Source organism: Diabrotica virgifera, chromosome 3, assembly GCF_917563875.1.
Source record: "Diabrotica virgifera virgifera chromosome 3, PGI_DIABVI_V3a".
In the NCBI taxonomy this organism is placed as follows: Eukaryota; Metazoa; Arthropoda; class Insecta; order Coleoptera; family Chrysomelidae; genus Diabrotica; species Diabrotica virgifera.
Genome location: NC_065445.1, coordinates 94,074,375 through 94,093,106, shown reverse-complemented (window position 1 = coordinate 94,093,106; position 18,732 = coordinate 94,074,375). Strand labels below are relative to the sequence as shown.

Here is an 18,732-nt window from a genome sequence, read left to right as displayed (position 1 = left end):
GTATACTTTTAACATTACAAAAAAATGTTTAATAGTTCTTCGTTGTTTATGGAATTTACGAATAATGATCTACATTACTTCTTCTTACTACCTAACCCAGAGATCATATTTCTAGAAATTTAGTAGGAAATGTCTAGACTAAAGATGATAAAACCATTACAACAATGCTTATTACATTTCATTGGTGTATCTGTCACCTATCAAAATACAACATGATATTGGCTTAAATGTAGTAATATAAACTTAAGAGTACAATTTATTTACTTAGCAAATGGTTATAAAAAGAAGATATTGGTTGAAACAGGGCATTGATGGTCGTTAATAACGTGTATATATTACTTATTATGTGTAAGTATTGAAGGATTATAAACGTTATAAGGTAGTTTTGGATGTGATTTCTTCGTTTTTCTCCAGAAAGCTCTTCACGTACTCCTTGATCTCATTTTCATCTACAAATATTTACAAAAATCAAATATCTAAAAAATAATTCATTGAACATATTTAAAAATAATCGGAAACACTACTAAAATATTTTAAGCATTAGAAAAATCCTGAAAAATAGTCTCAATTCTGCCAAAATATTTATCATTTCTAACAGCCAAACTGAACTAAAATCTCTGAAATCTACAACTTTCAGTCATCAACAAGTTAGTACAGTGGAACCCCGATAAGTCGGCCCCCGATAACCCGGAAGTTCGGATAACCCGGATCGATTTTCATCAGATAAACATTTTGATTTTCAGTACATATTTTGTATTTTGACAACGACATCCGATTTGGGCGTCGAAATGTTATTAAAATTATTTTTTCAATTTAATTGTGGCTTATTTCCCATAAAAATAGTTAATTATCAGATAAACATTTCAACAATAAAAATGTATGTATGTAATATAATATTTGAGAGATAATGTGTATTTGTGTAATTTGAACTAAGCGATAGTAAAAATGACTCATGTAACACGCAGGCGGCGCCGGCAGAAACAACAGGCACCTGTCTGTATTACTCCTTTATTTTTTTATTTCAAACTGTGTTAGCATTGTTTAAGAAAGACTATTTAAAAAATTCTTTTTGAATCAATGGTCTTAGTTTTTACTGTTCTTAATACATAATAACAAAATATCGATCCGATTGTGACTGTATGAATACAGTATTGTATTGTTCGCTTCCGTTTGCTTAGGTTTGTGTTTGCGTGTTTTTAGTAATTTAGATGTGTAGGTACATACTGTGAATATATTTCATGTTATTTCAATTCTAACGGAGTTTATTTGTAAGTATACCGTATTTTATTATTTTTTACCATATTCTCCGGCTAACCCGGATTTTCGATAACTCGGATCGGCCGCGGTCCCGTTTAATCCGAGTTATCGAGGTTCCACTGTACTTGGAAATCTTAAACAACTGGCGAAACGTAGCAAAATAAACTAAAAGTAAAAGATGCTTGAGATTTGATTTCAGAATAGGGCTTCCACCTGTGCTCATGCGCATTTCAATTTCATAAATCTCGTCAGGGCACCTCCGTATAAGTATTGAACTGCAACTGAACTCTCATCTTTCGGCACTTCGGTATAATTATTAAAATAATTACAAAAAGGTACTATGGGCCATTCCACGAACATACGCCTGTTTTGGATTACTTCGACAACGAGTATTTTACCGTGCAACATAAGAAGTACGAAAGTAAATGGCGCTAATAATTATTCCAATAAACAACAATGTAATTTGCAATTTACTTTCGTTCTTCTTATTTTGCACAGTAAAAATATTCGTTGTCGAAGTAATCGAAAACAGGCGTATGTTCGTGGAATAGGGTATACTAGCACCATCTATGAATCATAAGCCAAAAAAGTCAGAAACTAAAAATTCGGATTATTATCCTCTGCGCATTTTAAGGCGTAAATATAAAGCAAAACACAGTGATGAATTAATCGACAAGGGAATCTATAAATGCATTCCCGACTTGTCTATTGTCCTATTCTGAAATCAAATCTCAATCATTTTTTACTTTTAGTTTATTTTTATAGGGCTTTTCATCGATTGTCATGTGTTTCAAGCTTCTGTCATATGTCGTATAATCCGTGTATATTAATATTATACGTCATATTAATAATATGACAGAAGCTCGAAACAAATGATTGTTGTTAAAAAGCCCTATTCACTTTCGTGGGTACAAAGGAACTAATTCACTAATACGCCAGTCAATGAGAGCAAGAACAGGTTATTACCTCCGAATTCTATCCTACTGCATGAATTTTAATGAAATTTTGGGAATAGCCTCTACTTATCTCCTAATTCAAAGTCTACCCTATGTCGATGTGCGCTTTTATCTTTTATCTTGGGGGTGGTTCCCACCCCTTCTCGTGGGTGGAAAATTTTTTGGTCAAAATAACCACGGAAGTGAATAGAAAACCTAATTCTAAGTAAAAAGTTATATACGAATACTTGAGTTATTCGTGGTTGAAAATTAGCAATTTTCATTGAAAAATGTCACCTTTTCGATCGTTTTTTTTGCGAATTTGTTCGATTTTTGCGAATACCTTAAAAATTATTATGCATCTAGCGAAAAAAACTATATAAATTTTTTTTGTAGCTTATGGAAAATTAAAGAGATTCGTTTCTTCATAAATCTTCTAGTTTTTTTGGCATGGGCTGTCGCCACTCAGCCAGTCACAACAAGTATATTTTAAAATCTACATACATTTCAAAAATATAAAACAAAACAAAAAAAAAGAAAGATAAGGAAACGTTACCGTAAAGGTGGTTGTTAATATTACAATTAGTATATTCAGGAGTTAAGGTAGGAATAAGACAGGGTCAATTGCTTCTTCTCGTCTAGGGACCCTTCAAGACATTTCGTTTAGACATAACTAGACTAGGTCGCGGATAGAAGGTAAATACATATGGGATAAAACAAAGGTAAATAATCATTTGTGGATATACCCTATTCCACGAACATACGCCTGTTTTGGATTACTTCGACAACGAATATTTTACTGTGCAAAATAAGAAGAACGAAAGTAAATTGCAAATTACATTGTTGTTTATTGGAACAATTATTAGAGCTATTTACTTTCGTACTTCTTATGTTGCACAGTAAAATATTCGTTGTCGCGATAAACCAAAACAGGCGTATATTCGTGGAATGGCCCATAATGCTTAAAGGTTGATTTTACTTTTACAAATAAATTCCATTAAACAGTCATATATTTTTTTCCTATTTAGAGAAAGTAGGTAACATAAATTATAAGGTGGAAATATATTATATTTTAATAAATTTTCAATTAGTTTATTAGTTTGTTGAGTATACTTTGAGCACTCAAAAAATATATGATTTAAGTCTCCCTCTTTTTGACAGTCTAGACATAGATTTGAAGATAAAATGTTAATTTTCGCCAAATGAAAAGGATAACAGGCGTGCCCAAATTTTATTCTAATAATGGAAGTAATATATCTGCGGGGAACGGAATAATTTTTAAACCAGTACTCAGTAGGCACTTTAGGTTGAATCATCGCATATTGAGAGGAACTATGTTTGCTAGATTCGTTCCATGTTCGTCTCCATTGTTCGTTAACTTCATTTTTAACAATTGCACATATATCTGGATTAGAAGGTTTATGTCCGGTTAACGATCCATGTGTGATGGCTTTTTTTGCTAATAAATCAACATGTTCATTACAGGTGATACCTATGTGTGCTTTAACCCATAGGAAATGCACTTCTCTTCGTTTTTTATAGATTTCATAAAGTATTTTTTTAATTTGAAAGATATAGTTGTTTAAATTATGACTTGGAAATATTATTGTCTGGATAGCTGTCAGTACGGAAAGTGAGTCACAAACAATTACTGTAGACTTATTTTCTGTATTCATAAAATATAATAAAGCTTCATAAATTGCAATTGCTTCAGCGCTAAATATTGAGAAAGCATTATTTATTTTATACATTTTTTCTGTATTGTTTGATGGGACATAAAAGGCACATCCAGTGCCAAACGTTGACTTCGACGCATCTGTGTAGATAATTATAGACTCCGAAAAAACGTCCAAGATACTTCTTAAGATGTTATGACTGATAGCTGCATTTTCATAACTTGGCTTAATTACTTTTACCAAATGTAATAATGAAGGAAAATCTTCAAAGTCTAAGATTTCGTCTGGATTTGAAGTAACATCAAAGTTTGACATACTGCGAAAAGCTTCACAAAGTGGAGGTGAATTCTTGTGTTTACAATATTTATTCGTCAAATCAGCTTCATTCAATTTGCTTATTTTTATATGAAGGGAAGGATCTTTATGTTGTAATTTCATAATAAATTTTTTACTTAGATATTCTCTTCTATATTTTAGTAGCATCTCTAAAGCTTCGACATGTAACGCATTAATTGGAGTTGATTTCATAGCACCTAAACAAATCCTCAGAACTGTATTTTGTGTTACGTCGATTCTGCTTAGGGCCCGATCAGATGCAGAGCCATAGAGTACACAACCATAATCTATGATTGATCGTATATAAGCTTTGTAGAAAAGTAATGATGTTTCAACATCTGCTCCCCACCACGTTTTTGAAATTGCTTTAAAAAAATGTATTCCTTGATTACATTTGTTTAGCATAAACTCAATATGTGATTTCCATGTTAGTTTTCGGTCAAGTATCATCCCCAAATATTTGATAGAAGTTTGGAAACTATACTCATGATTGCTTAATTGTAATTTATCAATATTTGGTAAGTTGTGTCGTGTGAAAATGCAAACACTAGATTTGTTTGTGGAAATTTCAAATCCATTTTGTTGGAACCAATTGTTTGACAAGTTGTGCATTTTATCTAATGTTTGTATACAATTATCATATTTTTTTGAAAAAGAGTATACAAGAAAATCGTCAGCAATTTGTATAATCTTCAAAGTGCAGTTTTCAATTTGGCTATTATGTAGATCAGCAGTGTACAAATTAAACAACAAAGGGCTCAATACTGATTCTTGGGGCAGCCCCAAGTTATTGTATCGTGGACCTATGAGACTACTGTTATGTGCTCTGAGATATATCTTTCTACATGAGTAAAAATTATATATTGTTCCTGCTAGTAGGGCTGGTATTTGGAAATTTTTGACCAATTTTTCAACTAAAATATCTAGACAGACTCTATCATATGCACCCTCTATGTCCATACATATTGCAGGTAAATAATTGTTGTCTGTAAATGTGTTTTGTATATCTACCACTAATGTTGAAAGGGCGTCTAAAGTACTTCTTCCTTTTCTGTACCCAAATTGAAGGTTGGGAAGTAATTTCTTTTTTTCTAACCACCATTCCAATCTCTGTTTTATCATTCGTTCGACTGTTTTAAGAAGGCATGACATAAGAGATATAGGTCTATATGATTGTGCCACGTTGCGATTTTTACCTGGTTTCAGTATTGGTATTATAATGACATCTTGAAATTGAGGAACTAAACTCCCATTCTTGACCATCTCATTGAATATTTCCAACAGCAAGAGTTTAGCTATTTTTGGAAGGTGTTGTATCATGGGATATTTAATATTATCCAAACCTGGACTTGTGTTATTCCGATTTTTAAGAGCATATTCTAATTCTGTAATGTTGAACGGTTCTAGCAAAAAATGGTTTTGTTCATTTGAAGCATAGCTGTAGCTTTTTAGTAATTGGACTGATGGAGGAGCAACTTGATCAAAAATTTCGTCGACTAATGTATCATTAAGACATGTTGGATTAGTAATTGGTTTTCTATTGATCTTTCTAGCTTGATTCCATAATGCTGAGGAAGGAATGTTTTTGTTTAAGTTTGAGACAAAGTTTTTCCAACTTTCTTTAGCTATTTCCTTTAATTTTTTTTACTTTTAGCCATGCTCTCTTGGCATTTTAAGTAATTTTCAAAGTTACGGTTTTGCTTATAATTTGAAAGTGCTTCTTTTCTTTCCTTGATAATGTTAACACAATTTGTATTCCACCACGGCGGAGAATTTCTGATTTGGTTTTTATAAGCTTTATATTGTGGAATTGATAGTTGAGCTGCATAATTTATACAATCAATTAAAAAATTATATTTTTTCGACGTATTTTCCATTTGGTAATAGTTATTGAAAAATTGCTCTGCTGAAATCTCGTACATGGACCAATTAGCCTTTCTTGTATTCCATTTACTTTTAGGAATAATTTCTTCAGGTAAATGAATGTCGGTAATTTCCATATAGAGCATAAAATGATTCGATCCTAAGGTGTCCGTATGTATAGACCAATTAATTTTATTGACTAGATCAGCTGTAACGAAAGTAACATCAATAGCTGATTTATTTTGATCTGGTTTAGTTAAAATGGTAGGTTCTCCATTATTAATTACTGTAAAATTTAAGTCATCTGCAGTTTTAATAAGTTGTATTCCAGTTGCATCATTATAATTAGATCCCTAAATCGTATGATGCGCATTGAAATCTCCACCTATAACCACTGAACCAGTGACATGTGAAAATATATTTGCCCAATCACATACTGTAATTTTACATTTAGGATTTCAATATCAGAGTCAATTTCAATATCGGAGTGGAGACAGAATTTTTATTAATTTTTGGAAGCGAAGGAAATTCTTGTTCATTATTTTCAAGCAAAGAAAAGTAATTTTGATTCATAACACAAGAAAATGATTGTTCACACAAATGTTTTGGGTCTAAAAAAGTAGTCTTTTGTTCGATCGTTATACTTTTAATCCTTTTTTGTTTTTCATAAAAGGGACACTTTTTTGATATTGTAACATGCTCATTACTTTTACAATGTATACAATACATAGCTTTATCGCAAGGATGATTAGTAGTTTTAGTTTGCCCACATTGAATACAACATTCCTGGGAACTTTTACATTGCTTTGACACATGACCAAATTTCAAACATCGATAGCATTGAACGACCCTACCAATAAATTGTTCTACCGGAAAATAAACTCTATTAAAACCTATATAGTTGGGTAGAATATTACCCTCAAAGATGACAACTATAGTTTTTTATCGACGTATTCAATTGTTTCCTCTTTTTGGATTCTACGCTTTGTTCTATAAATATTTAAAACTTTGGAAGTAGATTCAATGTTTTCCATAAGATAATTAATGTCAAATTGGGTGTCTACATCCCTTATAAGCCCTTTAACTTCCAACAAGTGATTTGGAATGTAAGCTCTTAAATTTTGAGCGTCTAATAATTTATTTTTGACAAGATTATTAGCTTCTAAACGTGATGACAGCAAAACTTTTATACGATTACGGCCAATGATTTTTATCTCTTTAATATGTGTAAGTTTCAGGGTCTTAAATAGTAGGTGACCTATCGCCATAGGATGCAATCTAGAAAGACCAGTTTCTATATTTCTAATATTATCTAAATTGTACTAATCTGAGACCAAGTTGAAATATTTAATATCCTTTTGTTTTTCTATCGGCAAAGTAGCACTAGGTTGAAAACTATTATTTTCCATTACACTATCTTCATTATTCACTATGTCTTTCGTCTGAGAGGACGTCCCTAATGAACTTTGTTCCCCCATAATGGGGGAACCAATTTAATTTGTTTATTTAAAAATTCACTGGACTATAAAATGATATTTTTATCGAGTATTAAATTTTTAACGAGTTTTTAATAATTCAACAAAAATTGATAAATCCGGTTCTCTCTGTAAACGATAGCCTGCGATCGATTCGAAGGTACGAATAAGACTGAAATCTTCTAGTTATAATACAAAAAGAGATATGGTAGGTGAAAAGAGATTTTTTTATGCATGCTCAAATTGATGTGTTTAACTTAAAATAACAGAAATGGTCTATTTTAAGGGTTTAATGCTATCAATATCTTTTATAATGCTTGACAAGACCTTTAAAACGAGCACTGTTAAATGTCATTGAATTCAAACTAAGCGAGATATGGTGCAAAAAAATTGATGGCAAATTTATTTTAAGATAAAATGCGAAGTATATTTAACCCCTCATCCAACAGATTTAAATGCATCATTTTACTTCTACAATACCTATTATTATGTAGTGTTATTTCTATGTTCAAAAAATTGGATGGATTTAAAATGCAGTTTTTGAAAAAAATAAGATCAAATTATAGAGCGCATTTTTAAAGTTTCTTAAAAATCTTCCTTTTTCTCCATGTAACTCGAAAATTATAAAGAGATACGTAATGAAAGACAAAGCCAAATTTTTATCTGAAAAAACCCTATACTTTTGTACTGTATCTCTTTTTCCTATCTCATGAAGGGGTGCATGGGAACGAACGAGCAGATATATTAGCGAAACAAGGCTCGAGAGAAACTTTTGAAGGCCCAGAACCTTTCTGTGGCATCACTAAAGATGCTATGAAAAACGAGGTTCAGAAATGGCTGATAAAGAATCATCAAAATAAATGGATAACCACTCAAGGGCAAATCCAGACTAAAAAAATAATCAAGAATATTGATAAAAAACTCTCGAACAGTTTGATGAGCCTCAATAAACGAGAGAGATCAAAACGGTCACTGAAATGGTGACTGGACATTGCCGTTTAAGAAATCACCTATACATATACAAACTAGGTAAGGTGAATGAACCATGGAGCAGAAAGTGCGAAATGGAAGAAGAGACTGTCATACACATACTATATGCCATTGCAGTGTGCTAGGTGATGTAAGGCAGGACTTCACTGGTCAAATGAGGTTTGAACCAGAAGATATCCTAAAACTACCAATAAGAAAACTGTTGGCCTTCGTTGAGGCGACAGACTTATTAAAGTTTAAGGAGAAGAACGGGGTTTGGTACAAAGGTCTTATGACCAAGTGCCAGAGACTAACGAGTCTCGCCTGAGTTAAGAAGAAGAAGAAGAAGGGGTTGGAACCACCCCAAGATAAAAAGCGCCATAGCATATAGGGTAGACTTTGTTTCTTGAGCTATTCCCTACTTACAGTAAAAATATCAAGTAAATTAATGCAGTAGGATGGAATTCGGAGCCAAATACCCTCACTGTGTGCACTATAAAGATTATTATCACGGTGAACGACAAGTCGTGAATACAATTACAGATTCCTTTGTCCATTAATTCATAACTATGTTCTGCTTTATATTTACATCTAAAAAGCGCAGATGATAATAATCCGAATTTTCTGTTTCCAACCTTTTTGACTTATGTAACAATGTAACTTTGTAATAGATGCCAGAAAGTAAATGAATTTCTGATAGTCTTGCTAAATAAGAAGCTGGTACTCCCTTTATTATTTATTGGAAACGAATCATTCTGCGGTATCCCAAAAAGACAACGGCATCGTGTAAGATGTTTGAAAATGCGAAAAGTAACTTAGTACAGCTTACTTAAAAAAGATTATAGGTCAAAGGTTACCAAAAAGTTTATTAGAACCTACTGCTCATTACACAAAAATACTCTTAGAGAGTAACTACAGGTTTTCCCACTGGACACTGCTCACTCAGATATTATCTCTGTCAAAGAAATGTAAACAGAGCAATATGCAGGCTTTGAGAAAATGCAGAGGAAATAGCCGAACATACAATAGGGAACTTGCATATTTTTTTAATAGATAATAATGTTCAGTTTTGTTTAAAAATGAGATTTCCAAAATTTCACGACTCAAAAACTCATAATAACTTATACAAATTTAAAATCTTCTGTGTATTTAAACCATTTCAAACGACCCAAAATGCGCGCGGACACTTGTGACTAGTGTTGCCAGGTCCGATTTGTTTTTAATCGGTACATAAGCAAAAACAAATCGGGATTTAGGGTTGTAGATCGGGACAAATAAACAACAATAGCCCAGTAAATGACCGCCCAGTAAAAAAGTCAATACTTTTCGAGTAATTTTATCGAAAAAAAAAATATTCTTAGCAAAAATGTAGCTTTTAAAAAAGCAAAAAAATTATATGTTCAGAAAGTCTATAAAACCAGTAAAAGTTGTAGCTCATCAAAAATACGTTCTTATTCGTCAAATTCCCAATCGAATTTTTCAAATTGAAATGACCAAAAAATTAAGCAATTTTCGGGCAAAACCTATTGAATTTTTTTAAAATGTTTATGTGTAAGTAAGTAAGTACGATCTGTAAGGTTTACCGGTTAGGAGTGCTTAGTTTTGAAAAAAATTGGTTTTATAGTAAAAAAAGATTTCCTAAAATATTGGAAAATGCCCTTTTTTCAAAATAACTTAAAAAGTATAGGGATACTAAAAATTTCAAGGAGTAAAAAGTAGGTAGGTTTCACTTTTATAAATATGATAGATTCATTTTGTTTTTCTGTAAGACAAAAATTGGTTAAAGTGTGGCTGTTCATATTTTGCATACACTCGTGATTAGTGACTCGTTCAGGCCCTTTCAATCATGTAAAAAATACGTAAGTAAAGTAAATTGTTTGTAAAGCGGTAACGATTAATTTCATTTGGGGTGCTAAGTAGGGGGAGATTTTCACGATTTTTTTACCAAAAAAAAAGGAGTCAACTTGATTTGGAGCACAACTCGCTTAGTTTTGATGCTAGAAACTTTTTTAAAACATAAAAATAAAGCTTTATTAAAAAAGTTTTAATTGGTTTTTCTCGAAAAGTTCTCCATTTCTTGGTTATTTCACGTTGAAATATTTGATTTGGAATTAGACGAATAAGAACGTATTTTTCATGAACTACAACTTTGCTTTTGCTGGGTCTATAGACTTTATGAGTTCACATTTTTTTAAATTTTTTTATATTATGCTACATTTTTGCTAAGAATATTTTTTTCGATCAAATACTTATAGGTCTGGATCCCGCGTATAAAAAAATAGTTGATTAATAGCAAGCTGAACATTTGTTAATAACTTAAGGGTGTCTAGTCGGATAAACTTTCATATATGGGAATACTGGAACATGGGCAGTTTTGATTGTGGAACAGGTTAGAAATTTGCAACGGTCAGACCACGAAAACGGCACATTTATTTTGTCCGACAGAATAGACTTAAACTCTCCGAACAGAGATTAAACTCTCATGCAAAAATCAGACTGCTATTTATCACCTGTCATAATTCCTGTCATTTGACATAATCTACATGTTCCACTCATTAAAACGCCCATTTAGTGATAAATAGCAGTCTGATTTTTGCATGAGAGTTTAATCTCTGTTCGGAGAGTTTAAGTCTGTTCTGTCGGACAAAATACATGTGCCGTTTTCGTGGTCTGACCGTTCCAAATTTTTAACCTGTTCCACAATTAAAACTTCCCCTGTTCCAGTGTTCCCATATATCAAAGTTTGTCCGACTAGACACCCTTAAGCTATTATCAAATTTTCAGCTTGCTATTAATAAACTTTTTTTTCATACGCGGGATCCAGACCTATTACTTTTTGAGTTATTTGTGAAAATCGCCTAAAAACGTGATTTTTTTGTCGAAAAATAAACATTTTCAATCGTAAATAACTCGAAAAGTATTAACTAAGTTAAAATTCTATAAAACTAAAATTGCTTAGAATTAGTCAATTTATCCATCTCCGGACTTATTTTAAACGCGCATTTTCACCCCCCAACTAGGGGTGACTGTCACCCCCCGAGTAAAAGCAACCAACGGCACAGGCCGTCCAAATTTTCATGCAATTCGGAGTTGATCCTGAAAATTACACGGTATTGCCGTATTTCTCGTTCATTTACTGGACTACAAGGTGTTTCTATAATCTGTATTTACTCCTACAAAATAATAATAATCAGACGAAATTACAAAAAAAATCTTAGATTAAAGAAAATTATTTATTTTTTATTAAAATTATATTTTTTATTCGATTTTGGCGCTTTTAGGAGTGCCTTGTTTTTATAACATAGTTAGTTATAAAATTCACTGCAAGTCCTCCTGAAATTGGTTTTAGTGGGTGAAAATCGAGACATTTAGTATCCCGGTCAGGTACAAATCGGTACGCGTCCCTGGACCCCTGAAAATCGGGACACCTGGTAACGCTACGTGACGTCACATCATTATATTTTATAATGACATTTATCATATGTCATTGTAATAATATATATGCCTTAACAAAAACACTCAAAATATTGGTCAAAAATAGCAATTATCAAAATATTTATAAAACTGAGTGTCATAACGAATGCCAAACCTAATGAATTAATGGCGAGGACATCAAATACTATAATGATATGACATCACGACCAATGAGGGCGCGTTTTAGGCTGCCTGCTATAATTTGAATTTTCTCTCGTCTTTAGGGGCCACACGAAAGACAAAAAATACTTTTTTTTCTTTGATATATGTTTTAAATTATGTTCTGTTTTGATTTATAGCATTTTTTTCGAATTTAAAATTTTATGAAAGTTCCCTATTGCAATTACATGCTGATTGTATTTGAAAATTGAAACGAAACATAGACAACTGAATAACTACTATGAGGTCATAAAATAATTCAAAATTGAGATAAAAAGTTTACTTTTTCATTCAAATGCTTTTAGTACTAAAATAAGGTAAATTAAAAAAGTTACCTTTATCTGCTAAAGCATGTGATATACTCCTAGCCAAAGTCTTGAAAATATCCCTCGATTCAAATCTCCTTTCGGCATATGCCGGAGTCAATAACTTTACTACTAATCCACCAATTTCAACTTTCTTTAACTTGGCTTTTTTCAGCGGATCCACTATGGGTTTTTGTTGATGATTGGTGGGCTTTGGAGGCATTTGGTGTATGTTATTCCTTGGCTCATTGGATTTGTTATTGTCATGAGGTTCACTGTTCCTAGATTTGCTTATAGTCTCTTTTCTAGAATTGGCGTCATTCTAAAACAGAGTTTATATAAACACAAGTATAACATAGTACTATAACACAATCAAGAAATGCATGATGTTCCATCAATATTTAGAGCAATGCGCAATATTCATCCTATGTTATTTATATAAATACACTCAGGTGCAAAACAATCGATCCACTGAAAATTTGGTCACTTTTGATGTCTCGAATTTCCTAAACCTGTTGTCCGATTTAAGTGATTTTTTTACCATGTTATAGCCTTATTCATTAACAATTTCGCTGTAATAATATTGTTGCTAGACAGGTAAACTGTCATTGTATACCGGGTGTACGAATTAAACTGTGTTTTTTCTCAAAGTTCGCATCACCCTGTGGACTATTCTAGCATTTATAAAATATTGAAATTAAAACCCAACTATAACCTCAGGCTTTCTTAACATTCTGTTTTTAGATTAATTCGCTTATGTTGGATAATAAAAAAGTTAGATACTTTAACAACTGGCCATGTTCGTCGTCAGTACAGGGCGTTTCTAAATAAGTGCTACAAACTTTAAGGGCTAATTTTACATGAGAAAATAATGACAGTTTGCTTTATAATCATATGTCCGCAAACGCTTCGTTTCCGAGATACGGGATGTTCAATTTTTTTTACAAATTGACGATTTATTTATTGCTTTAAAACCAGTTAAGATAGGCAAATCAAATTTGGTGGGTTTTAAGACGTAGTTATTGCACATTTTTTGACATACAATTAAGAATTTTATATTCACCATTGGCGTGCATACGGGTAATATGATCGGTCATAATACCCGTTTGCGCGCTAATGGTGAATGTTAAATTCACTGCTTTGTTGTATAATCCACTTCCGCAATAATTATGTGATATATTTGATTTAAAATGAATTTAAAGATTTTTTGTAATTGGGCAACAATGTCAACTTAGATCTCTGACGTAGATAATGACGTGCAACAGTAAGTATATTAGACGGACTGTACTTTCCATAAGCTATTGGGACCGTACAAGTTCGGAAAAGCGACACCTGGTTTCATAGCTCGGCAACATTATTCGTACTTTTAATTATATTGGCCAATTATATTAATCTGGTTGCTCGATAATTGTCAAGGCTATAGTCCAAAACAAATTATAAGAAGAAAAATTACTAATAAGGTTATGTTATTAAAAGGTAAACAATTGTACGTAGTAAATAAAATTAATTATTACTGCAAGCAAAATACAATTAATAAATTTACTTTTATATAATAATTGCATTTCATATCAATATTGTGGAGTAACATATAATTTTTCTTCTTCAATGACAGTAGGTATGAAATATACGTCAATTTGACAATTTCAATTGACAATATGAATTATTTAAGAAATTTGCAAAATTTTTGCGCTATTCGCGCACGATCGTTTCTCGTATCCCCTCCAAGTACTTGCACACCGCGAATAATTAATATTATAATCTCGAATTCATTTGGCATAGTATCTTACTATCACATTGACAAGATATATGTAACTTTTGATGTTTTGATTTAATTTGTATAAATTGAACAATATCATATGCGCAAAGACTAATAATTTCGCACCATAATAAATTTTTGTGCCGATTTATTTAATTATATGATTATGATAAAGCATATTACTTTAAACTTCTAAACTGTAATTGCAGTTAATTATATAATAAATTTTATAACCAAAACAATTTACCTTCACATGCACACTAGGCATAATTTTCAATGTGTCTGGTTCAGATTTCTTTATTTCGACTTTATTGTTAGAGTTGTATGCTTCATTAATTCTGGACAAAATTTCTTCTTCGTTTTTAGTTTCATCTTTACTGACATCTGATTGTTGAGCATATTCTTCATCATCTTCCCAACTTCCTGATTCAGTGGTAGCTGTGTCTTCTAAAGTCAAATTAAAAATTATAGAAATAATTGTGTAACTGAAATTGACGATTTTGCCAATAATTATAAAGTTTCAGGAAAAATTGTACCTTTTCAAAAACATTTTTTTGAAAACAGTGTTACTTCAAAAGTGACACCGACTGTTTAGTGGAAAAGCCACAAAAATATTGAAAATATTGGTACTAACATCATTAATGTTATTGAACAATTTCAAGCAGCCCAAGCGTCTTCGGCAAGCGTTGAAAATATTTTTTTTCTTCCTTTGGCTAGTGGAGTTAAAACTTTGAAACAGATTGGGTACAGAAAAATCTTCCAAACTGGTGTTTTTATTTAAAGTTTTTAATACATCTGTCGCAAATGAAGAAAATGGAGATAAATAAAGTCTATTTTTGAATTTTCGAACTTAGTTAGGTATTTTGAATATTATTACGTTTGAAGATGTTTTTTTGTTATATAAATTTTTTTGTGTGTAAATAAAAATAAAAGTTGCATTAATCATTTTTTAATTGTTTATTACCATTATTTTATAAAAAAATTTATTCGTTTTTAAAGTACTTAGACTTATAATACTTTGTACCAAATAAACCTCGTTTAAACCAAATAAACCTGTTTTTTTTTAAACCTTGATTTTTGCCATCCCTCATTAAAACAAAATCAATATTTCTTCAACTTTAAAAATATGGGACAGAATTTGGATAAAAATGTCCCTCTATCTTACTATCTTATACATTAGTCACAAAAAAGTATTGCATAAATGTATTAAATATAGCAGTTTTGATTAGTACCTCCTAAACTTTTCTGGAAATGTTAGGGAATGAAACGTAGGAATATTTATTAGTGGTTTATTCCAGTAAAATGAAAAATCAAAGACTAACAGGCCAAAAAGTTGAAAATAATAATTATTCAACAAAAATGAAAAATACAAAACTATAAAATAAGGAATTTCAAGGGCAAATTGAACATTTTAGTATCTGGTATTAGCATCTCTGACCCTAATGACGTCCCTCATTATCTATGGAAGGCTTCGTATCAGACTGTATGTATGTACAACTTCTCGTTGGAACTTTACCGCGCTGAGCAGATGGGACGTGAATTATAAATTGTAAAATTCCCTCATCTTCCTTAGTCTCAGCATCCGTATGCCTTGTAAATTGTAGAAGCCTCGGAGGTGTAACCAAAGAAGGTTCCCATTGTTTTCAGTCTGGTGGGATGTAGAGTAACATTATGTTGCTTTATATGCCATTAGAGTGAAAACTTAGTCTTTTGGTAGCAGTTGCCGCTAGGGCATCTATGCCATTTCGTTCGTTGCAATCCGGGACTGCACGCCGGGGTTTGTTTTGGTTGGATCAGAGAGAGCAGCATATGTGCCTCCTGATGAGAGACTAATAAGTTTCGAAACCGGTAGAGGTGCTTGCTGCACTCTCTGATTGAACTGGAATATGTTGCGGCTGTATTTTCGTTTTGCAACGAAATTGAAAATGGTTATTCATTTTTGATGCATGTATGTACTTCAAATCCAAATTTTCCTATTCTTCCGTTAAAGCATTTCCCAGTTCATACAGGTTATATGTGGTGACGATACGAGCTCTTGTGCATCTTTCTAGGTAGTCCCAAACATGCTCAATTGGGTTTCGGTCTGGGCTAACTGCTGGCCAATCGAGAACTTAAAAACCAACCTCTTGAAGATATTGCATTGTTATTCTAGCAACGTGCGGGCGAAAGTTGTCTTGCACAAGGACGAAATTATGTACAATACTTACTTACTTAAGCCGTCCTCTTGTACCTTACGGTGTCGAGATTTTCGCGGTATTCTTCGTGCATAAACAATTTGAATTTGAATTATTATGTGCAATAATTGGGAAAAAAGGCATGACATTGTCTTTAAGAACCTCTCTTATATACCGATCAGCTGTCAGAAACCCCTACGAAACACAGTTAATTCTGAGTAATCTGCAAAGCAGATGCCTCCCCATAATCAAGCCACCTCCAAAATTTCTGGCTGCTCTTATGTTACAATGAGCAAATCGCTCACAATCGCTTACCATCTGTAAACTGCAACACGTTTGTCGGATCTACAAAGAGCAAATCTTGAATCATTAGTAAAAAAAATATTAGCCCCATCGTTAATATTCCAATCGACATGTTCTCGTGTGACCTTAAACGTACCATACAGTGTGCCCTCGTTAAAAGTGGAGCAGTAGCAGGAATTATGGCTCTGATTCTAAATTTTCTGGATCTGTTTTTAACCGAATTGACACTTATTCGAATATTACGAACCGTCGGTTGTCTAGCTGAACATGACATCTGCACAAAGTCTGTAAACGTAAATAACGGCCATCTGCAGGGTTCATGCACCTGGGATGTCGTGGAACTGCTCTTCTTGTGTAACCTCCCGTTTCTCTACACCTTCTTAAAGCCCTTAACACGCTGAATTGGTGGATTCCCATAACATCAGCTCATCAGCAACATATTGCTGCAATCATCATCATCATCATCATCATCAGTGGCGTTACAGCTCTTTATGAGCCAAAGCCTTCTTCAGAACAATCCTCCATTCGCCCCTGTCTCTGGCAACTCTTCTCCATGCTCTAATTCCAATAGATTTTAAATCAGTTTCTATGTTGTCTTGGTACCTAAGTCTCGGTCTTCCTCTTGCTCGTTATAATATCGGCCCTCTTCGATCAAAAACTTTTCTGACTAAGGCATCTTCCTCTCGCCTGATTACATGACCTACCCATCTAAGGCGTGCTACCTTAATGAATTGTACAACGTCAGGTTCTCCAAAATTTCTATACAACTCAAAGTTGTAACGCCTGCGCCACAAACCTTGTTCTTTTATGCCACCATATATTCGTCTTAAAAATTTTCGCTCAAAACGTTTGAGCAGTTCTTGGTCATTCTGAGTAAGTGACCAAGTTTCTGAGCCATATGTTAGCACTGGTATTATTAGTGTTTTGTAGACAGTCAATTTAATTTTTCTAGGTATTGTTGAGGCCATCTGTCTTAAGCCATAGTAGCACTTATTGGCCAGCACTATTCTTCTTTTAATTTCTTCACTGACACTGTTATCTTTAGTTAGCAGCGAGCCTAAGTATATGAAGGTGTCGACACCTTCTAGTTCTAGGTCGTCAATTATTATTCTTGTAGGTGTCGAGTTGCTTGACCTAGTGCAACACATATATTTGGTCTTTTGAACATTTATATTTAGCCCCATTCTCTATGCAGATGCTCTTAACGACCGAAATGCTTCAGTCAGAGATTCTTTAGATCTACCTATGATGTCTATGTCATCTGCGTATCCGACAATTTGTACTGATTTGTTAAAGATTCGTAGAAGTACCATTCATATTAATTTGGAACTCTCGAATTATTTTTTCTAATGCCAGGTTAAATAAGAAGACACGATGGTCCATCACCCTGTCTTAGTCCATTTTTGCAATGGAAGGGTCTTGAGAAATCGTTCTGGATTTACCACGCTCTCTGCTCCTGTGAGCGTAAGTTCAGTTAATTGGACAAGATGAAGCGGTATTTTAAATTCTACCATAGCAAGTAGAAGTTTACCTCTATTAACTGAGTCGTATGCGACTTTGAAGTCCACGAATATGTGGTGGGTGTCGACTCCGAACTCTAGGGTTTTTTCAAGGATCTGCCTCACTGTAAATATCTGGTCCGTTGTTGATTTATTAGGACGGAAACCGCACTGATATCCTCCTACTATTTCTTCAGCGTAGGGTATTTCTTTTGTACAATACGTTGGACAACACTTTATACACCATATTGAGTAGAGTGATGCCTCTATAATTATCACACACCATCATGTCTCCATTTTTGTGTAGAGGACACAGTACACCCAACTTCCAGTCTGTGGGTGTTTCTTTCTGTTGCCAAATTGCAGTTATCAGCTTATGCATGTGTTTCAAGAGGGTGTCGCCGCCGTTTTTGAAGAGTTCAGCAGGGAGATTATCCGAACCGGGGGCTTTGTTATTTTTAAGTGTTAAGATGGCTTCTCTAATTTCTTCTTCGGTGGGGAGTGGCTGCCGATCATCTTCATTAATTTGAAGCATGGGATTCTCCATCTCG

At 33.0% G+C, this 18,732-nt stretch overlaps 1 protein-coding gene across 1 annotated transcript in view; it reads right to left on the bottom strand.

Annotated features, from left to right (window-relative positions):
* Positions 1–238: 238 nt before the first annotated feature.
* The window catches only part of LOC126881942 (ATP-dependent DNA helicase Q5-like), a 94,808-nt gene continuing 76,314 nt past the window's right edge, over positions 239–18,732 (bottom strand). Inside the window, exons 12-14 of the mRNA XM_050646679.1 lie at positions 14,453–14,652; positions 12,480–12,771; positions 239–449 (exon numbers count right to left, since the gene is read on the bottom strand). Coding sequence (XP_050502636.1) covers positions 373–449; positions 12,480–12,771; positions 14,453–14,652 — 569 coding nt within the window. The 3' untranslated portion in view covers positions 239–372. The remainder of the gene's footprint in view (positions 450–12,479; positions 12,772–14,452; positions 14,653–18,732) is intronic.